This window comes from Danio rerio, chromosome 1 (assembly GCF_049306965.1).
Source record: "Danio rerio strain Tuebingen ecotype United States chromosome 1, GRCz12tu, whole genome shotgun sequence".
Classification (NCBI taxonomy): Eukaryota; Metazoa; Chordata; class Actinopteri; order Cypriniformes; family Danionidae; genus Danio; species Danio rerio.
The window spans coordinates 46,258,582-46,282,816 of record NC_133176.1 but is presented as its reverse complement, the minus strand read 5'-3'; the positions used below and the strand labels follow the sequence as shown (position 1 = coordinate 46,282,816).

General features: G+C 36.4%; 1 protein-coding gene across 4 annotated transcripts in view; it reads right to left on the bottom strand.

Moving 5' to 3' along the window:
* ctnna2 (catenin (cadherin-associated protein), alpha 2) overlaps positions 1-24,235 on the bottom strand; it is an 814,561-nt gene that overhangs the window by 11,159 nt on the left and 779,167 nt on the right. For all 4 annotated transcript variants that reach the window (XM_005160072.6, NM_001159372.1, XM_073948054.1 and 1 more), the window contains 4 exons: positions 15,031-15,182; positions 8,444-8,557; positions 1,673-1,854; positions 882-987 (listed from right to left, as the gene is read on the bottom strand). In XM_005160072.6, the coding sequence (XP_005160129.1) occupies positions 882-987; positions 1,673-1,854; positions 8,444-8,557; positions 15,031-15,182 (554 nt within the window). The remainder of the gene's footprint in view (positions 1-881; positions 988-1,672; positions 1,855-8,443; positions 8,558-15,030; positions 15,183-24,235) is intronic.

Here is a 24,235-nt window from a genome sequence, read left to right as displayed (position 1 = left end):
CGAATCGACTTGCGAAATTTATGTTATCTTGTACATGTGTTCTTGCAGTCTTTCGCGTTTGTTCTTCTGAGGTAACTTGGCAAGACTAGTCTCCATGAGAACGCAAGTACGTTCTATGTGTTCTTGGTATTGAGAAATAGTCAAGGATTTGATTGAAAGGTGAATTAAAGCAACCATATGGCTTTTTTAACCCTGAATACCAATATATCCCCCACACCTCTTGCCCAGATGGGCGGTATAGTGGACAAATTTGCTCATTTCCAATACTCTGTAAATGTACTCCTCTCAGTCTAGTACCCAGTATGTACAAGCTATTACTGGGATCGTATGCTTTCAAAAAGTTAAATCGGTTCATATTATTATATTCTCTTTACTACCATGTTACTATTACTTTAGTATCTGAGGTGTACATTTTAATCCAAAACTGAACATATTTGTTGCTGTTGTAAGGGTACTTTCCCAGTGACTGAAGTTGTACCATTTTGTTTCTGGACGATCCTAAACAGAGCAGTGGATCTAGTCTCCATTCAACTGAAAATGATTCATGTCACATATCTTGCTCACACATCCTCCCCCTGATCATACTGATCATGAAAAAAGCACTACATACAGTGGTATGAACAAAGACAGTGCATGATATAGCAGTTGCCATTAACATGCATGCTGACAGACTTATTGGTGCATCCTTAGCCCTGTCTTTTCTTTGCAAGGACTGCAGTGGATTAAACATTAAAAAGTGTCGGTCAGCAGTTTCTGAAGATGGTGCTCATCTAATGATATATTCAACACCTCATATGAGCTTGTTTTATTAAACACAACCAAGGCTTTGATCGTAAATCCTCACTAAGATAGAGATTTGAGGGAGAAAAGGGTATTCTGACCTGGTCAGCCACGGCACGGGCAAGCTTGTCCATTCTGGATCCAGCCTCTGCGATTTTCTTGGCGGCGTTGATCACATCAGAGGAATTCTTCAGAGGGCCTTTACCCCTGTGGTTGCACAAAATACACAGATTTTTTACTCTATTAGCTGATGCCTCACATCGGAAAGAGTGCAAACTGTACAGAGTATATACGCTAGTAGATACAATTGAGAGGATATAAACAAAAACAAGTAGCTACACTCTCAGAAAAGTCCAAAAGCTGTTATAATACTGCATTTACATTTAAAAAGGGCATATTAGTACATATTAGAGGACACACTTATGTACATATTAGTGCCCTTTAAAAGGATACCACCCCAAGAAACAGCTTTTGTACTTTCTATTCTGAGACAAGAACAACTTTTATAAGGAATATTCGCTGGTCAACCTTTAAATTCTTTTCAAATATTGATATAATCATCTAGAGTAAAAGCTAATTAGATTTTAGCTTTTAAAGTTTGAATCTCCATGTTTTTATATATTAAATAGACATGCAATATTTAAGATATAGGGTTCTCTGTTCAATCAAGTGTACCCAAACTCAATCTTGGTGGGCTGATGTCCTCCAAAGTTAAGATCCAACTTGCCTCAGCGGCTGCCAGTAAGTTTCTAGCATGCCCAGTAAGAACTTGATTAGCTGGTTCAGGTGGGTCTAATTGGCTTTGGAGCTAAAATGTACAGGACAACAGCCCTTCGGATTTTCCTGTATTAAATGTTTCCAGCATTTCCACACTCAAAATGTGCGGATGTACCTGGTGAAGTCAGTCATCTCCATCATGATCATACACATCTGCTTAGCCAACACGATGATGTCATTTCCATTGTCATCCCACTTAGCGACTTCAGCGTCCAGCTTGCTCTTTTCCTGCCTGAAGCTCTCGACCTGTTCAGCAATCTTGGCCTTTTCTTCCTGAGGCAGCTGAGCCATGATGGCCTGTGGGATATAGCAATATGGCACAAGAAAAAAAAAAAAAAAGATCAATTAGGAACATCTCGCCTTTTTCACAACACATGCACTTAATTCTAGTTAAAAGTTTGTAAAGAAAGTACCCTCCATTTAGGCTGACTTTGTTTAACCCCACTGAAATGCCTCTGTATAAGGTTTTGAAACTTAACACTTAATCATAAGACCTTCTGGAACCCCATGACATCTCATGCTCATAAAGAGAAAATCCATCCTTTCTTTCCCCCTCTTCTTGTCAAGGAATAAATTCTCGCTCCGTAGCGATTCTGAGCCAGTCCAAAAGGGCATTAATCTCTTTGCAAGGTCACAGGCACTGTTAAGGCGCAGTATTATTTGTGAGATAAATGTATAATTACCTCACTTCTTACACCAGTCAATGAATTATGCATTTGTTCAACGCTCTGTCAGAGCGGCTGGACGGACCAGGCCAGGGCAGGGAATTCAGGATGCCATTAAAACGATAGTTTGCCCAAAACTTAAAATTCTATCATCATTTACTTGTTTCAAACTAAAGAATAAAGTTCCAAATCAGCAACTATTGACTTTCCCATAGTTTTTGTTTTTCCTACTATGGAAGTCAGCGGTTTTATGTTGTTTAGCTTTAATCAAAACATCTTATTTTGTGTTCAAGAGTGAGATTGAATAGTGATGCCTCATTAACAATATAAGCGAACTTGCAATGGCAAAGCGACAAGCGATCGTTCATTTTAACGGAAAGCTAGTGACTTCCGGCGACCTCCGTCTACACAAGAGACAGCGTCCGTTGGTGACCAGGTGGGCGTGTCCGGTGATGCAACAAAGTTGAGAATCCTTCAACCTCATGCTAATGCCAAACGACTTTCTTGAGCAACTTTCTTGAGTGACAGCCAACATGAGCACCTGTAAAGATCACTTGATCCTCTCACAGCTTCTCTCAGAGGCCAGTTGTATTTGAGCTGTATAGACCAAAACAAACCTGCAGTTGTGGCAGATCTCCACCCAGGAGTGCGTTTCTCAAACAATGACATAACTCGTGGCTGAACTATTATAGTACAATGCATCATGTGGGAAAAGAATGATGTAATGACAAATGTTTCTAAAACTGTGGTTTCTCTGTCACAGATTCATTGCTTGAACCACATTAGTTATAACGTAAAATGCCCAAAATGACGCTCAAAACGGGGTGGAATAACTTCTTTAGAGAAAACCATCATAATTTTTGATGGGCAATAGAACACAACCAGGAATTCTGCTTCTAACTACAGCTCTAGAGGCGTAGTTGCAAGCATACAAGTTTGCGATGCAGTTTGCGAATGTTCATTGGAACGATGGATTTGTGAAATGCCAATTCAACGAACTATGATTGTAAGGACAGAACTTGTGACCTTAGTTGGCTAACAATGGTTTTTGAAAACACACCCCAGAGCGACAGGCAGCTACAATGAGGCATAAGCTTTATTTTTGGGGTGATCTTTCTCTTTACGTTTACAATCACCACAGAAGATGGGTTTCACAAAAAGTAAAGTCTGTTTAGTTTGACAAGTCTGAGAATATTTTCCCCCCACTGTTTTGTCTGAATATATAAGTGGAGGTACGCCATCATAGCCAAAGGATGTCATAGCATAACAGCTAATTAAGAGCCAGCTGCTCATTTAAGATTTGTAGCTTTTTGCTTGTTTATTTAACAAGCAATTACACACTAAAAAGAAGAGAAGTCCTCTGAGAAAATGCGATTAAAAGATGAAAATGATTTCCCTTTCAGATAGCGTGCACTCCTGGGCATTTCAAATGAATGGCTGGTGCAACAGTGGCTGTGTTAAGAGGAAGAAGAAAAAGTGAGGTTGTCTTTTTGCCACTTAAGCTATACCCACATTGTTTACTACCTGCACATCCAATCAGGACCTGGAAAACATATCTGTTTAACAGACATCTAATAGACATCTAAATGTAGACAGCTTGGCTAAAACAAAACTTGGGCTATCACTGAAAATCTTATTAGACATCTAGGAATAGCCTAAAACTAGAGTAGTTGTCAAATAGACAGATTAGACAGACTTTATATGTGTAATCATTCATTTCTGTTTATTTGATGACTAGTCTAGTTTTGGCCTATTCTTAGACGTCTATTACATTTTTACTGACAGCCCGAATTCATCCTTGTTTATGCCAAGATGACTATGTTTACACGTCTATTCTTTTAAAAACAAAAAAATGCTTGCTGGTGAGTATCCACACTCCCATTCCCATCATGCCTTTGAAGCAACCAATCCCTAATAATGAGCTGCAGTGCCATTAATCTAAGCTCCTCCGGTCCTAAAAGTGAATATGATGTATGGAAAAAGGTGAATAGAAGAGGGAGAGCCTTTTTCTTCCTCTTGCCTTGCTCAGAATTCACTTATCCCAAATCTCTCTGGCTCCTAACCGATAACAAGAAAGGGTGCAGGGAGCTTAATGCTTCAACAAATCCTTCCCCATACGCACTGGTGCCGATTCATTCAGCACACTCATATTGTGTGTACGCTTCTGGATTAGAAATCCCTCAAAAAAGCTTTTTAATTTTTCTCATTTGAAATAAAGTGGCCTAGATACTGGAGTTCAATTTTATGGCTGACCTATCAGCACCGCTATCCTATCATGGAGCAAAGAGATAGTGTGTGTGTTTGAAAGTGTGGGTCAGTGAACAAATGCCCACTCTTATTTCTCTCTTATGAGAACTCATAATACATAAAACTTAAATTCACAGACTATATCAATATGACAGCACTGGCACGCATATTTGATTTGCAAAATACGTTCTCTCAAGGTAATGTTCAGCTTCTACAGTACATATAAAATGTCACAAGTTCACAATCGATTTTTTTCACTGCCATTTTTTTTCCTTCAATTTGCTGCTGTTCTCTAGCAATGACCCTGCGTTTTCTTCTCCACAGCAACATTTCTTTTATTTGAGTACAAATGATCATTTCCTCTCAATCATGGGAGATAATTTTTTCTTCTTGAGTAACTGCTATCAAACAGGGCTATAGTGTGTATTTGTGTGCGAATGTCAGCAGTACTCCACGGCTACATACTGATAGACTCGTAATGTCTCATAAGCAGCCCACTGTGCACTATTCACACATACACTAATGTGGATTAAGCCTTGAACCCCTGCGAACTCTGCCATCAAACGCCGACTGACACACGAACACTGAGGGGATGACATTGTCATTTGCATTCATATTGTAACAAATAGTCTCTGCAGAGAAAGTTTAATGGAACCAAAATTATTATTTTATAAAGCATTGTGAATATGTACACGCTCGTCTATACAGTAAATGCCCATTTGCTGCTGTTAAATAATTAAGGTAATGCCTATAGACTATGTTTCATTACATTGCTGCCTGCATTGTTCTCTAAGTAGACATGCTAACCAAAACTGAGTTTAAATGTGAACAAACCCAGAAGGCACAGGACATTAACATCGCATTAGATTGAAATTGTATTTCAAGATCATGGGGACATTGCTTTTTGTTTGAAAATGAAAATTGGGTTGACGTCAGAACTCAACTTTAGGCCGACATCAATGTCCAACCTAAAATCAACCAAATATCAACGTCAGTAGGACATTGGTTTAAGATGCTGGCTATAGGTTGGATTTTGGTTACTTTCCAACACAACTTATAATCTACCAAATATCAGCTTCATTTGTGATCATTATGGGACGCTTTGGTAATTTTCCAACACAACCTATAATCAATTAAATATCAACGACATTTGACATCGTTATTGGACGTTTTAGTCACTTTCCAACACAACATATAATCTACCAAATATTAACGTCATTTAATGTTGTTATTGGACATTTAAATTACTTTCCAACACAACCTATAATAAACCAAATATCAACATCATTTGATGTTGTTATAGGACATTTTAGTCACTTTTCAACACAACCTATAATCAACCAAATATCAACGCCTAATGATGTTACAGCATGACGTTGTGTGGATATTCCCACTATGACGTCTATCAGATGTTAAATTTGGTTTGCCATACCTGACAAATAAATGTCTGTATTTGACGTCAAAAAGACATTGTTTTAAGATGTAGCCTTGAGCTTGAATTTTGGTTAGTTTCCAACACAACCTAAAATCTACCAAATATTAATGTCATTTGGTGTCATTATTGAATGTTTTAGTCACTTTTCAACACAATCTATAATCAATTAAATATCAACATCATCTGACGTTGTTATTGAACGTTTTACTCAATTTCCAACACAACCTATAATCAACCAAATATTAAAGTCATTTGACGTTGTTATAGGACATTTTAGTTACTTTCCAACACAATCTATAATTAACCAAATATCAACGTATAATGATGTTACAGCTTGACGTTGTGTAGACATTCCCACTATGACGTCTATCAAACGTTGAATTTTGATTGCCATACCTGACAAATAAATGTCAGTATTTGACGTCAATAGGACATTGGTTTAAGATGTTGCCTTGAGCTTAAATTTTGGTTACTTTCCAACACAACCTATAATCTACCAAATATTAATGTCATTTGACGTTGTTATTGGATATTTTATTCATTTTCTAACACAACCTATAATCTACCAAATATCAGTGTCATTTGTGGTCATTATTGGACGTTTTAGTCATTTTCCAACACAACCTACAATCAATTAAATATCAACGACATTTGACATCGTTATTGGACGTTTTAGTCACTTTCCAACACAACATATAATCTACCAAATATTAACGTCATTTGATGTTGTTATTGGACATTTAAGTCACTTTCCAACACAACTTATAATCAACCAAATATCAATGTTACTTGACGTTGTTAAAGGATATTTTAGTCACTTTCCAACACAACCTATAATCAACCAAATATCATGGTCTAATGATGTTACAGCTTGACGTTGTGTGGACATTCCCACTATGACGTCTATCAGACGTTGAATTTTGATTGCCATACCTGACAAATAAATGTCAGTATTTGATGTCAATAGGACATTGGTTTAGGATGTTGGCTCGAGCTTAAATTTTGGTTACTTTCCAACACAACCTATAATCTACCAAATATGAATGCCATTTGACGTTGTTATTGGATATTTTATTCATTTTCCAACACAACCTAAAATCAACCAAATATCAACATCATTTAACATCGTTATTGTCCTTAGACGCTGACTAGTCATTGAGTTTTGGTTACCTGATGTCATGACCTAAATCTAACTAATATTAACATCTTATGACCTTTGTGCATCCTGGAAAGATTCTACACTACATGGGTATATAGGCATATAGGTTCTGTTCAGTTGAAGCATCCTAATCAAAATGGAACACATTAATAAATTCAATCTAAGGTTTAAAATGTACATTACCACCCAGCAGGCACACAACATCATAAGACGTTAATATTAGGTTAGATTTAGTTAGTGATGTCCGGAGACCAAAAATCTATTTCTAGCCAATGCCTAGGACAAGTTGTTTTGACATCTAATAACGACGTTAAATTACAATAATATTTGGATGATTTTAGGTTGTGAGGGAAGTGATCAAAATCCAACGTCTGATAGATGTCATATTGGTAACATCCACACAACGTCAAGATGTAACATGATTAGACATTGATATTTGGTTGATTGTAGGTTTGATATTAAACATTGATGTCGGGCTGATATTGGGTTCTGACATCAACCTGATTTTCATTTTCACACAAAAACCCAACATTCCCACGACAATGGGGTACGTTGAAGTACAACATTAATATGATGCCATGTTGACGTCCTGTTGACGCCCTGTGCCTGCAGGGCATGGTTTATCTACAACCATCTATATTTTTTCAACTATTAAAATTATTAGTTTTTGCTGTTTTATTGGAGTAAAACCATGATTAATTATTGTAAAGATTACCACACATTCTACATAGACTTTCTAAACAACAGTTAACAATGATTAATAATTTTATGTGAAGTGTTGTCATAGCTGGTTGCTATGCTGGTTAAATTACACTTCTTCTTTACTTTACAGATCAGAATAATCATCATTGCTTCTACTATGTCCACGATTTTAAATGTCTATTATCATCAAGATGGATACTTGAGTGCTGCCTTTAAAATGTGACTATACACATGTATTTTTATACCTGTTCGCTTACAAAACATCCCCTACAGTAAATGGAGGATCTGATTTTGATGGAAACACATCTGCTCCCTGCTGTTAAAAATTAAACTGATAGTTGCCATGCTACACAGAACTGATGTAAAGCCTACACAGCACGGTATATATGTAGAATGTTTTTTTTTTTTTCTCACACATCATTGTGTTCTGAGAGAGAAATATCAACAAATGGCATTCATACTGCAATTTGCTGTAGAGCCTAAATAATGTTTCATTCTTGGAAAAAAAAGGAATGTTGTGTGCATGCTCTTGAGTGACTGGCCCTCTTGTTATTCTGAGAATAGATGTAATTTTATAGCAGACATGCTCAGCGGAGCGATAAGTGTTTTGTATTGTGAGAGTAGACTTGTTGGAAATGACAGAAGGAAGCAGAGATGTATCACGTAGGAGCCACTCACCCTTGCGCTCTGTCCAGCAATAAGTTGGTCATCTTCTGTCTGGATGCTGGTACGGCTTCGAGCGTCATAATCTTCTTGCTCAAAGTCAGAGTCATCCTCCAGTTCTTCTGGGGTCTGAAAAAAAATACAATTAATGACCACCTTGTAGTTACCATGCACAAAAATAAATAAATATTATACTGTATTATATTATATTATATTATATTATACTATATTATATTATATTATATTATATTATATTATATTATATTATATTATATTATATTATGTTATATTATATTATATTATATTATATTATATTATATTATATTATATTATATTATGTTATATTATATTATATTATATACCTAAGCTCATTGGAATTACATGCCCCAGGCTACATTTATTTTTCTAAGAGTAAACTACTTTCCTCTAGTTACATTTCCTTGCAGCTTCTGATGACAAATCCCCTAGAGGGCGCTATATATATTTGTGAATTTAAAATGAGTTACTTCAAGCTACACGTCCTTCTTGTATATGTCAATGAGAAATCAGGGCATTTCGTACAGATCCTCTTGACCTTAACAGATCGACTGACCTAAACCCTTCCCTAAACACAAACAGTTGTATTTTCTAAAGCAAACAGAAGATAAAATTGCATCCTGGCCACATCATTTAACCATGATTTTACATAGTTTTTACCTGTTTCGTGGAACTGTGCTTCACCAGACTTGAATCTAGCTTTACTAGCACTCTGCATTCCAAGTACAACACCATACAAGGTGAGCTACTGAGTAAACTGACCACAGCAGAACAGTTGTCCATATAACATTCGATTGCAAACCATAGACACTTTAAAGCTTTTTGTGTGATATTTATTTGATGTTGAGCAAATAACTGCACAAAAATATTCTTTATTCATCGATGATTTGTCCCGGTAAATATCAGTTAGGAAAGGAACTAAAGTTGATGGTGTTATACTGTCCCGCATCGTATATTTACCTTATCCTCTTGCCTTTTTTTGTTGCAACTCCAAGGATAAAAATGATCGTGTTATTCAAAATTTAGGTTTTGTAAGATGTTTCAAAACGAATTAAAGAGATAGTTCACCCAAAAATGTAAATCCTGACATAATTTACACACCCTGTACTTTAATCACCTTATTTACTTAAGGTTATTTTTTACATTTACTGCACCTTATTTACTTTATTTTTTTCTGTTGAACACAAAATAACCTAGTTTGAAGAAATCTAGAAATAATTGAATTTCATAGTATTTGTTATTATATTATTATATTAAAAAAAAGAAAGTCATAAAGATTTGAAACCTAATAAGGGGAGTTTTGGTGGTGAACTATCCTTTTAAGAACAAGTTCAGCAAACAATTCATATTTGGATAATCGGAATCATCATTACTTTCGAAACTGATCTGGAGGGACTTTATCTTTCTCTTCAAATTGGTTTCAATCGTCAACAACTTCTTTGCCTTGTTTAACCTTCTATCTATGTTTTACATGTACTCTACTAAAGTACCAATGTCTTCAGTCCTAGTGCTCCAGTTTAGGGGCACAACTTTTTCAACAGACGTCACAACCGCTGCCACACAATGATGGGCGAAGGACCTCTGATCCAACATAAAGTCGCGTCAACTATTAAACCAGTCAAATCTCAATAAATAATTCATTCAACCCACAGTTTGAGTTACAAGTGACTTGCATCATTGTTCTTCAATTCCCTTTTGGCTTTCTTGTGAGTAATATAAAAAAGAAAATCCCTCTTAAAGTGGGATCAAACAATGTGTGAAGGGGGAAGGCCTCTAGGTTTTTTTTTTTTTTTTGCAGTTTAGATGTGATTTGTTTTCTTGTTTTCTGCCTACCAGTAGTTTCAACATCAGTTCCACTAACTGGCTAATGAGCAAATTGGAGACAACTGCTACAGTTTCAGCCTCTCTGAGCGGTGGTGAGACTTAACTTATTAAGATGCAGTATGGGTAGTGGATAAATAGGTGGTAAAATTTGCCAAACACCATTTTTAAAGGAATAAATATGTATGAAGTGTTTAGTCTGATGTTACAGAAAATATTATATTATTGAATTAATCAAAACTTTCATAGTTTTTGTTTTACTATTTACTGAACTGTACTGTAAAAATATTCCATAGTGTGACACATATTGGCCTGTTTTCACTAGTTTCAAGCAGTTTCACTTTCTCGCTTGCGCTCTCCGCGCGTCTATGGTTAACATATCAAACAAATTGAGCTGATAATAATAATGTGTGTGTGTGATTATTAAAGTGCTTCTGACATCCGATCCTTTCAGATATGGACTAACGCAGGAGTGAAGCACAAAAATCAAAAGAGAAGCCTGAAAAAGCAAAGAACAAACTGCCATGTTTAACTATTATCATCAACTTTTGGACTATTATGAACTCGGAATGTTGCTATTACTTTCTAACAGAGGTTACATGTGCTGGTGAAGAATAAAGATACAGATGAGAGATTTGCACTGACTGTGGGCTCTGTTGCATGTTGTTTTTAATCCCAAATAAGGACTAATTGTATTCTGTGTGTAGTTTTTCTGTAAAATTCTGTGACATATTGGAGAGTGTAAGGGACTGTATGTTTTCATAAATGTTGGATTTATTTATTTTTTTATATGTTTGCAAACGTTACAGTAGGCTATTTGCCTATCATTGATCTGCAGTTATAATCAAATCATGTTCATAGAAAGGTTAGTAATGAACATCTATACACAAGTATTTATTTGTATAAAGCATCTGTTTTGTGAGAAGTGCTTTTCATATAATATGTGAATGATACATATAGCTAAGCAGGGCTGCGCCCGGTCAGTACCTGGATGGGGGAACACATGGAAAAGCTAGGTTGCTGCCGGAAGTGGTGTTAGTGAGGCCAGCAGGGGGTGCTCAACATGTGGGTTCTAACACCCCAGTATATTAATGGGGACTCTATACTGCTTAGTGAGCACCATCTTTTAGATGAGGCGTTAAACTAAGGTCCTGACTCTCTGTGGTCATTAAAAATCCTAGAACGTCCTTCAAAAAAAGTAAGGGTTTAACCCCGGCTACCTGGCCGAATTTACCCACTGAGCTCTGTGCATCATAGCCTCCTAAAAATGCCCATAATTGGCTTCATCACTCTGCTCCCTCCCTAAAACACGCGCAAATTGATTTGAGCGTTCAGAAAAGCGTTATATAAATGTAAGAAATTGTTATTATATATACAAATGTACCAATTAAGCTGTAAAAAAAAGTTTATCCCTTTAATTGCAATGAATTTTAAAGGATTTCAACAAAAAATGGGCAAACTTTTTTTTTATTGGATAAAATGGGCAGACAACCATAATTCAAATGGGCATATCTTCAAGGTATGAATTGAAATAGGATATCATTTTAAAGCGTTTAAAGTCTCCTCTTTCAAATCTTAATTTTGAAACTTGGGTCACTGTGACTTATTTTGCTGGACTGGGTCACATATTGTTTCGAAAGGACAATGAAACTTAATTTTATAGTGGTTCCAAAAAAGTTGTCTAAGAGTCTTTAACACTTAACAGGTTCATTTCTTTTTCATTTATAATAGCATTAATGTATTACTAATAACAATTTAGTGCATTTTAAATGGTGACAATACTAGTTTTATAAATGTTTTGTCAAGTGTGACAGTGAAATTACATCAACAACCCATACACTATTGGTTATACAGACTAAGTACCTTATCACAAAGTGATGCAGTCTTTGTTGTAATTTAGTTTTAATGAACATCTCAGTGGATAAAGATTTCATATAGCATGTAGACAATGAGAAAGGTGCCATCTTGGCTAGATTATTCTTCTCATGTTTCTTTAGCAGGATTCAATTCTTGACAAATAACTGTGTCTATGAGCTGGTACTTTCATTTCACTTCTACTCTGGGAGCTGTACTATTTTCAAACCTTAAAAGCAGCCACCAGCACACAGTGACTGCAATGGCTTTTTCTAGGCAGCGGAAATGAGACGCTCTCGGCATGTTCCGTCTCTGTGATTCATTTTTTTGGGATGGGGGGTGGTCTGGGGAAATCAATGAATAAGTAAAAAAAATAAGTAGGATCTCTATTTACAATTATCACTCTGTTCCAAATCTCAGCTTGCCATTATTTACTGATAACACACTGTTCAATATTGTTTCATGTGCACACGAGGGAAGTGTGCATCTCAGAAAATGTCTTCTGAAGCAAAAAAGGCAAGTGTTTGTTAGCTATATTGAACCAAAAATATTTACAGTTGTGGTAAACAACATATACACAGTAGGGATTAACAAAAGGACACTACGATAAACTATTTTTGTAAACCTTTGACAATATAGGTAGCATCAATTCACAATGTAGTGCGTCCTCTGTTTCACAGTATACATTCACAATGTACTTTTATTGAAGACATTATCTTATTTTCTCGGCCAGAATACTTGAATAATATTACTTGATCACTGTACTTAAGCATTATTTCGGGCAATTTGGGATTTAGTCAAGTGAAGTTAAAACAAACGTGTTGTACTATAATTACATCTCAGAAGAAGAAACTGTGCCTTTTTACATAATTTCATCTCTTGATTCAATGTTCTTCCAACTTCCATTACATTTAGTTCCATTACAGATAGAAAGAAGATAACATGTTTGTTTTTGCACATATTTTTCAGCCCTAATTATAACGTTTATTGTTACAATGCATGGCTTCAAAGGTTTGTTGAAGCGTACTGAGGTTGCCAGGTTGCTTTCTATTTATTAGATGTGTCTATGTTGCTACAGTATAAGTCTATACAGTACATTATATTGGTAGAATGCACAGCACTGAGTGCAAATCAGATGGATTTTGTTGGCCGATTGCTTTTTTTTTATTAAATGTAACAATTCTCCAGAAAGTGTTTCAACGATCAGTTTTATGTACATTAATTAAAACCTAAATGGACAAATAATATAAATATTAACTATTTTTGCAGACAGCTCTGTTAAACAAAGAGAAAAACTGAGTATAAGCCAACTTGAGAAAGCCAACATACTGTTATGCTATATAAATGTATTATTCTTCCGTCTTCTTCTTCTTCTTAGACTATTTTAAGAACGCATCTCTACCTAGACAGTTCATACTACAACCACCAAACTAACTCCAAACCTCCAAACTATACTGAGTTAAGTTGCTATATCTTTTCCAACTGATTCGATTTATGTTTTTTCGGAAACTGACCCAGAAAAGTTCTATTGACTTAACATTGTACCAAACTTTGTGACCTCATAACTTTGCACCAGACTTACGGTTGGGCTCATTTAATTCAGACCACTAATCTGCCAATCACTGATGACCTTTCAACTTACTAGTCACACCCTAGCAACCACTTACGGCATCCTAGCAACTGTCCCATAGACTTCCATTGTAAAAAACTGCCATTGATTTTACATTGGACATACTAACAACATACAAGCAGACTAATTATACTAATGACTAGGCCCACACGGAATCTGCGCACAGATTTCCGCAGATTTTTAGCCCACCATTGATTCTATTTATTTACTTGTGTAAATGTGTGTAATTTCATATTTATTGTTTTAAAATTAATTTCAGTTTAATTATTGACTAAAATGTTATATGATTTATTTACGATACAGTTTGTAAAGTAGTATTTTCTGTCATTTAGTAGATCTATTACATTTTAACTGGTTCTTAACCATGACACACATTCAGTATTAATCCACACAGTGGCAAAAGCTGAACTATTTTAAAATTTGACCGCTGCATGTGTGTAGGAACAGCTGATGGTGGCCATAGCAACGAGAAACGCCAGAGGATGGCGAGCTCAAAAACACTTTTAAATCCATAAACAAAGTAGCACGCTCCTTGCTTACAACATGGTTTTAGACATGATATGAGAATATAAAGTGTTAACCAGATACAGTACAAGCCGTGTGGAGTGATTAAAAGTAGCAAAACATTATTAAATACATAATTTGCTTGCTAGAGAAAACAAGAAGGCAACCATTTTAATCGCAATTAAGTTACTTACACTTGTGAAATGGAGGAAGGAACTGGTCCATGAACTGTGTACAGTAAAGCTCCTGTCAAGCCCTGACAAAGTCCCATACATTAATAGTCTTTTCTGATCTGTCCTTCAACAAACGGCTGACAAATGCCAATTGTAAGCATGTAGATTGCTGAAGCACTCGTCAGAAAAATGACGTCACGCCGACATGGCTAAAGAGTCGTTACAGCGACAATTCATTCAAACCACTAGGAGTCAACTCTTTTATAGATGAGTCAATAGTTTTAAACACGATGCACTTTCAGATTTAAGCTTTAGCTGGATATTTCACTTCACTTTGAGGGAAGGTCATTTTCAAAAACCCATAATAGGGGCCTTTTAAGATAACTGAATCGATTTGTGTTAGGACAACATAAAAGAATTGTGTAAATTTCAGCATTTTTCCCCCACTACATTATTTGCAAATGAAAAATGTTCAATAAGTTATTTTCTTTTTATCATACAAAGCTCTGGGGCAATAAGCACAATAAAGGCCCCGCTAGTGAAGATCGAGCACCTCTTGGGGGTTTTATTTGGCCATTACTCACTCTTATCATGAGGACTGCTTTCCTGATGTCACGCACTCCATCGTAGACGAGGCGAGAGGCATCGATGAACTCGTTTTCCTCAAATGGCTGCGGGGGGCTGGTGCTCAGAGCCTCTATGGCCACCTCAACCTGCTCAGCAAAGCGTGGCATCACTGGTGGGAAAGAAGAGCATAGAGGATATAAAGCTGCAACATTTTTTAAATGGGTCAAAAAAGCAATCAATTTGTTGAGCAAGTACATAACAAGAAAAAGGTTCCAAATTAAAAGTATAAACACCTAAACAACATATTTAAACAAAATAAAACACTTCACAATGCAAAGCTTGTAATACTATGAGTGGTAATGATAGGTTGTTATAAGAAATATGGACTTGGTCACTGTTCTCTTTTACATCATGTGTGTTTATGTACAGAAAGACTCTTGGCTGATACTGTAGGTTATATTTGAGGATATTTTATAGCCTTTTATCATAGCAGGTGGAATAATTAAACATGGTAAGGGTAAGACACTGTAACTGGTTTGACAGATAGAAATTAGAGAGTAGAGAAAGTGCTAATTGTGCTGCTTGCAAATTAAGGAGGTGGAAGACAGCGTGTTTACACATTTATCATGTGCATTGTTTAATGGCTGCTTAGAAGAAATAATCAATAAATAAACTAACATATAAATAGTTTTGCAGTAGGGGGAAATATGTCTGTGTAAAATTAAAGTGTGAAGGAATACATTTTTATATTATGTTATACACTGCTAATATACAACACACAAGATGTGTCACTCCTATAGTTCTAAGCGGAGAAAAGTGTAATGGTCAATATAGAGCAGGGGTGGCCAACCCTGTTCCTAGAGAGACACCTTCCTGCAGATTTCAGTTGCAACCCATATCAAACACACCTGCCTGCAATAATCACGTGGTGTTTGGGTCCTAATTAATTGGTTCAGGTGTGTTTGATATGGGTAGCAACTGAAATCTGCAGGAGGGTGGCTCTCCAGGAACAGGGTTGGCCACCACTGATATAGAGAATGAAGCACCTCTTTCTAGAACAGGAGCAAATCATCAATGTATATAGAGTGATGATTCTCTGGGGAAGGGACTTGGACCAGACGTGAGTTTCTGCAGATTTTGTGTGATTCAAACGTTTAGAACAGTTGTTGTTGTTTTTATAATTATTATTTTTAGGGGGTTTTCACCTTCAATTTGGATAGGATAGAGAAGGTTACAGACAGGGAAGTACTGGGAGCAGAGAGAGGGGAAGGGTCAGCAAAGGACCCCAAGCCGGAAATCTAACTTGGGTCGCCATGAGCAACATAGTGCTATATGTCAGCACACTTAACCATTAGTCTTCTATTGGTGATTTCTAATATGAAACTGATTTTACCCAACATTTTATATGCTCTCAAAAACTCTCAATGTTTTCTAGGCAACCAATGTCAATCCCATTTCAATTTCCATAAGACTTAATCAAAAACACTCACTCTGATGCACTCGCTAGGTGCCAATGAATATGCACCAAGACAGACAGAAAGCTCCAAGTGTCTTCTGTCCAATGATGCCTAATTATAGTTTAAAGCTCACTATGGTCAAGAACTGTTACTATTTAAATTCGGTGTGAAGGTCTTTGCACACTGAAGACCGAAACTTTCATATTGTTTGTTTTTTCATATTCATTTCTGAAAATATGCTCCAATGCGTATTAGAGCAATTCCAATGTTATGTAAGTGACATTTGCAGTAATAACTCAATACATAAACTATCAGAAAAAGTATATGTTAACATTATATTGAAACTTCTGTTTATATTTTCCTAAAGAACTGACCACAGAATTATAGGAGCAGAAAAATATCTATCTGTAAACTTGTTTTATACTTTAAATGAGGGAAACAAACATGTGTTATATATTATGTGACCAAAAAAGTCTGTGAGTTTACAGTATACAACATGCTTTTTTAGAAATTCTGTGAATTAAACAGCACAACCCAAAAGTAGCAATGCTAATCAAAAGGATACGATTTGGCAACAAACATGATTGATTTTATTTTATTTTACAATTTTGTAACTATGAGGAAAAAAGCTTTGTTATGGATGTGACGTCTCTCTGTTATAGATGTGATGGATGTAAAGTTTTCCACTTTTGTGACTTTGGTAAATCAAATATAATTGTTTGAGAATATTGACAGAGACTTTTTTTTGTATTTTTACAGTCCTGTAAAATACAAGCCTACACAAAAACGTAGAAAGGGTTTCGATATTTTGGTAAAAACTTTCGTAGCAAGGTTGACATTTGTATGAAATTTCTCATTAACTAATCCATTACAAAAAAAACGTTTCAGCGTCAGTTCAAGCAGTCATACTTTGTTCTCCTCTCTCTTCTCCAAAGTAGAAAAACAAAGAGGAATAGGCTGCATATTGTGTTCATCCAATAGAGGAAGGAGAGTTCAGCTTATTATCAAAGAGCTGGGCTACGATTATCCCGAAATGCAAAGTTTATTTCAGGCAATCAGTGGAATTTTGATACATTGACTGTGATAATTCACACATTCCCGTATGTAAACAAATCTCGAACAGAGACTGGTAAGACCTATAGACATTATAATAGATGATGGCCGCAACGTGTCAAATTAACGGACCGAAAGCGGGCACTGATTTCTATTATATATTATGTCTAAAGGCAGTACGTCAAATATACATCAACCATCCACCATTTTCTCCTTATCTTATGCACTGTGTTTGACAAAGTTACCTGTAGCTCAAATGACTGCATTCAGTTTATTTAGCTATTTTGCTTTTCATTTGTGTGGTGGCTCTGAACACCTCAAAACACCTCTCAAAGCAATGTTTTGGATGCGAAAAGTGGAAAATATCTAACCTGGTATAAGTGAGTGAGTGCTGGTTAACAGTTTAATTAATTTGTGAACAAAGTACAACAACAGTATGGTTCAAGGTTTGATGTTATACGAGTAAGATTGTTAGATTTCAATGCAATGTTGTCTGCCTGAAGTTGTCCGATAACATTTTTCGATGAACATTCTTATTTGGGTCAACCTTCCAAGATCTTTTTGAAGTATAGCATCCAAATTGTTTCTGTGATTGACAGCCACACTTACACAACGAAACTTTGGATTTATATACATTAAAGAGCTGTCCCAATGTACACGCCACATAAAGGCAATCATTCAGCATTTTAGAAACAGAATAAACATACAGACTGCAGCTTTAAGGTGAGAGAAAGCGAAAACGAAAAGACATACACAGAAAGAAAAAAAAAACATTCTCAAAAAAAGGGATTACAGGCATCTCTCAAAAGCCAGCCTTTCCCTCAGGTGCCAAACATATCAGAGGAAAGACAGAGTGAGAGGTGAGAAAAATGGAGAATATGTGATCTTAAGCAGCTAAGTGTCGAAATTCAGGCAGGCACATCTATTTCTGCTGTCTCCCCCTGTCAGTCAGGCCCGAGGACATGGACAGCAGCACGAGAAGACGGAGAGAAAATGTCACCCTGAACGTATGTGGAAAGAGTGCACTACGTTTGCCAATTAACCACTTCACCTTGCTGAAAACAAGGAACTATTAGGGAGTCGAGACTTTATAAAAGTCCGCCACGGGGGGCATATGGAGATGTCAACCCCCTCAGTCAGACTATACCGCTCCTTAGTCAAAAATATATCGAATAATGAAATAAAATAGACTACAACAATTGCAAAATTGCCTAGTGCATTGAGTTTTTAGTAGTGTTGTGGTACACATTTTCCTGGGAATCAAACCCACAACCTTGGCATTGCTTTTGCTACACTCAACTATTTCAGTTACAGGCAGGCTTATATAATGGCCAGTCTTAGTCTCAAGACCATATTTTGGAGGCCTCGTTCTTTTCATGTTATTGATTGTATTTGTACTCAGTTTTGTCTCTGTTGCAGACTAAAAAGACTGTCTATTTTATGATTTTAAGACCCCACCTTTAAGGATTTCTCTAAACTGCATTTGTTTAGTCTGATTTCTGTCTTAACATCTTTATTAGAGGTGTGAACCTATACTGGTCTCACGGTTCGGTTCGGTTACGATTATCATGCCATCGATTCGGTTCAATTCGATATCTCGGTGCATCACGGTGCATTGACGATGCTTTCCATATATAGTGTTATATTTTAGGGGAGAGGCTATAACATGCTGTCTGTATAAACACACAGACACACAGCAACACACTGTCTCTCATTCTAACACATTCACAAACATAGACAGCATCAAACAAACAAACACACACACGCACACACACAAACAAACACACTTAAGCCCTTGCAACAGGGAGAGCTCGCGCTGAGCGGAGCAGAAAAACGGAAAAAAAAAACGGAAAAAATAAGCACTTTTCTGACGGTCCCTTACAGAGAGCTCCTCTCAGCGCGAGCTCTGCCAGCTAAAGTAAACGCAGACTGCGAGGGCTTAAACGGAGCAGTGCTCGTAATGTCGAGCGAAAAAAAGAAAGACAGCTGTGAAACATAATCAGCTTTGTCTTTCTGTAGGAAACACACTTTAGATCTTTTTAGGGTAAGAGTTTTTTGAGCCGTCTATAACTGAATGTGTGTCAGGAAAATTGAAAACAAAACCAACTGAAGCGCGCACATTTCTGGCGCCCAACTGGATATACAGCGCCCTAAGCATTTGCCTATGGTGCCTATGCCACGGGCCGGCCCTGAGTTGGCTGAGTGTTGTAAATAACGGCGCTCACCTCCCTCGCGACAGAGCGCATAGGAGATAAATGACGTCACTACATAATAACCGGTTATGATTATTACTGAATCGATACCGAATTGTCCGCGTCTGCATCGCGGTGCACCGAAGAAACGATTAATTTTGACACCCCTAATCTTTATAGTGAATTAATATGAAACAAAACTTACTAAACAACCTGAGCTTTACATATAAATCATGTTAAAATCAGATATAGGCCTATAAGTAAAATATATATAAATATATATAAATATATTTTTTTATCTTTAAATGAAATAATGACTAACTTCTTTGGTTAATTTGTACATTTTTACAACTGCTGTGCTGGCTTAAACGTATTGTGGAACAAACAGCAACTACATACACTCATTGGCCACTTTATTAGGTACACCTTACTAGTACCTAATACTAGTAGTAAATTCTGACCCTACCATCTGAATGCCCCAGAAGAAATCGAGACTCATCAGACCAGGCTACGTTTTTCCAATCTTCTATTGTTTGTGTGAGCCTGTGCAAATTGTAGCCTCAATTTATTAGTAAACTCTAGAGATGGTTGTGCACGAAAAGCCCAGTGGAAATTTCTGAAATACTCAGACCAGCCAGTCTGGCACCAACAACCATGCCACGTTCAAAGTCACTCAAATCACCTTTCTTTCCCATTCTGATGCTCTGTTTGAACTGCAGCATATCGTCTTGACTATGTCTACATGCCTAAACCCATGTAATTGGTTGATTAGAAATTTTTGTTAACGAGCATTTGGACAGGTGTACCCAATAAAGTGGCCTATTAGTGTATGTAATTAAAAATGACAATATAATTATAGATTTAAATGCAAAAAAAAAAAGTATGATATATTTTGCAGTATCACAAGAGCTGTTTTCATAAGTTTTGAGCACGTTTGAAAATGTAATGTAGATATTATGCAAAATATCTCTGAAAGTTTATTTATTCATTCATTCATTCATTTTTTTTCAGCTTAGTCCCTTTGTTAATACGGGGTCGCCACAGCAGAATAAACCACCAACTTATCCAGCAAATGTACCCAGCGGATGCCCTTCCAGCCGCAACCCATCTCTGGCAAACATTCATACACACTCATTCACACTCATACATTACGGACAATTTAGCCTACCTAATTCACCTGTACCGCATGTCTTTGGACTGTGGGGGAAACCAGAGCACTCAGAGGAAACCTGCGCAAACGGAGGGAGAACATGCAAACTCCACACAGAAATGCTAACCGACCCAGCCAAGGCTCGAACCAGAGACCTTCTTGCTGTGAGGTGACAGCACTACTTACTGTGCCACTGCTTCACCTCAATGAAAGTTTTATTGTGCAATTTAGATTTTAGACACAAGCTGTTGTTAAATTATAACAATGAAAAAGCGGCATACTGAAAAACACACTTAAGTGTTATATTACTAAACAAACCTGCTGCTTTGAATGAATCTGTTGTGTAAATGATTCAGTGACTCATTACTTAAATTATTTACCGTAACTTACCGAAACATGGTGATCTACTTTTAAGTATAAATAGTTTAATTTCTCATAAAGTGTCTGGTTTTGTAATTTTTCTTATAATATTTGCGCAGATCATTAATTAATTTATTATTAATCAAATTTTCCAGGCAGCAAATGTGGATCTTACATATACATTAACATATAGTCATTTAGCAGACACTTTTATCCAAAGCCACTTATAAATGGGGACAATAGAAGCAATCAAATCAAGAAAACAGCAGAAATATGCTGTGACAAGTCCCTGTTCGTCTAATGCAGTGCATGTAGTAAGCGTTTAGTTCCGGCAAATATGACTAAGGTAGAACAATCTGGTTATTTATGTATGTTTGGATTCGTCTGGTTGGTAAATCATATGATAGCTAATGCAGGACCAGCCTGGTCAATCATAAGCATGCAATCCTCTTGAAATTTGATTTTAAATCAAATTTACATAAAGTCAATAGCAAATAAGGGTGTTCACAGATTGTTTCTTTCTCTTTCTCTCTCCTTTAATTCCTCTTCTGTCTTGTTTCCCAGTTTTGGGCAACATAATCTTTCTTTACAACTAATCATTGGCTGCAGGAAGAGATTGTTTGACAAAGTCAGGAATGAAGAATGTTGACAGACATTAATTGGGTGCAGCTACAGGGTTGAGAAAAGTCCACTAATGTGACATTACTTTGATCTGTTTATATGATTAGCCGTATTTCAGCATTTACACTGAGCTAATGTGTTTGGACCACTTATCCTCAGCATAACCGCTAAGACAAAATAGTTACAGCTAATGCTGCTTTGTGACAGTGAAAAAAGATTTATAAGTCAATTTAATTTCGGTGAAATGTCAATAGAAAATGTTAATGGCATTTTAGAGGGCTCCAAAAAACATTTAGAATCCTGAACTTCAAACCTAGGCAACTTGAGAGCAAAAAAAAAGCATGTTACGTAATTTAATGTATCTAGATGGAGTGTATTCAACAGGTAGCAAAGCTCTTAGATTAAGAGACCTGACACTGAATGACCTGGCTGCCTACTGCAAGAGGAAGATCACATCAGCTGGCTAAAATCTAAAGTGAAGGAATGTGCTTGAGTTTCCATGGCAATGTCTCCGGTGGAGGGAAACCATATTGTGATCCCACCCTAACATCAAGTCACGCTTATATCAACGTCTGGGACCACTTGGTGGATGATGAAAAAAAGATGGAGGAAGTAAAAAGCCTCGTATTAAACCCTTGAGCAAGCTCCAAAGTTGTGCTCTTAAAATATTCAACAAATGTATTTAGGAAGGGAAGATCTCAAGATTTTTAAGAGCCAGGAACAAGGATAGCTTACAGTAGCTCAATGGGGAAGGTGGGTCTTTTGAGGACACTCTTGTGACAGGCAAATTCAAGAGTGCTGTCTTCAACTATCTAACCAAATCAAAGCCCAGAGCACCATCGTCCTTAATAATAGCCGTTGCGGAGCTGGAAGAAAAGACCGGTCTTGTGATTTCTCATGATGGTTTTGATTACAGGCATCGACTTAAAAGAGGACCGGTATAGGATCCTTTCTATCATCCATTTTGCGTATTTGCCTTTTGAAACGGACTAGTTCAGAATGTGTATCTGCTAATGCAGAGAAGGTTAGATTTAAATTTCAAATGAACCCGTAAGAAATACAAAAAATTATGCAAAACATTTAAAAAAGGTGCAGTAAAGGCTCTTTATTTGATTTCTTTTCTTCTTTCTAACCCCGTCTTGCTATAACACATATTTAATTCATTTTAATCCACTTATTGGAGAGGCGTAAAATGAGCTTTAGGGAGTTTTGGCTGTGACTTTTAAATAGAAATATTTAAATGTTCTTCAAGCCATTAATGAGTAAAGTTGCTGCTAGTGAGGAGCAAATTTAACTCCGACCAGTGAGGAATGATGAAAGGCGCTAATAAAAACCATGTTGGAAGGGATTATTTTCTTAAAGTGTTTAACGTCAGATAAACCAAGCAGGCAGATCTGTTACAGTCTATAAGCTTTCAAATGAAATTTTCCTTACAAGTGTTTATTGAGATATTCAGATGCATTAGATACTGTAAAACTGTGTATTTGGTTCAGTGGCTGAGGTTAGACCAGCCCAAAAGGCTCAAAATGGAATACTAGAAAATGCAATGAGACATTCCTAATGCTAATAGGTCTTACAAAACACTGGAAGTCATTTGAAATGGAGAACAAATTCCTTCAAAAAAAAAAAAAACAAAAAAAAAAACAATGAAGCCACTTATAATTTGGTTTCATTTACATCTTGCCTATTAGGCTAAGGAATTAGTTAGCATTGGCCTTTCTTCTTTCTATTTTCTTTTTAAATAAGGCCACTGATTCAATTAGTTAAAATGTTCTCTGATATTTAAATAGTCTCCATAAATGGGTTCATTCATTAACCGATAATATACCTGTCATGATGGGCTTCTAAAAACACAAGATATATCCAACTGCAGCAATTGAAGTTCTAATAAAAAATAAAAGGAGAGGCCAGGCACATAAATCCAACAGAGACAAAAAATACAAAACAATAAACAAAAGTGAATCAAACAATGTCTGAACAGGAATTCAAAAACATAATCATAACATGAAACAAAGTGAACAAACAAACAAACCAAAACGATGAGTCAGTGAGCAGACAAGAACCAGATAAGAGCCAGACAAAACAAAACAGAATCGTGAAAACAGAGGGCACAAGCAAAAAGCAAAAACACAACATAACAAAGTTTATAAAGGTAACAATAGTTATACAATGACAGACAGCAGGAAACAATTAGTGATCACATGTATTACAAAACAGGAACAAACCAAAAACATAACTAGTGTCCAGAAGACCACAAGATGGCACTACAGCAGATGTGACAATACCACTAGAATAAGAAAGGCCTTATTGACCATATTTGGAATGGTCTGGGTGAAGCTGAGCAAACTTATAATCTGTATATCCCGCATTTTGCATTCTGATGAGCTCT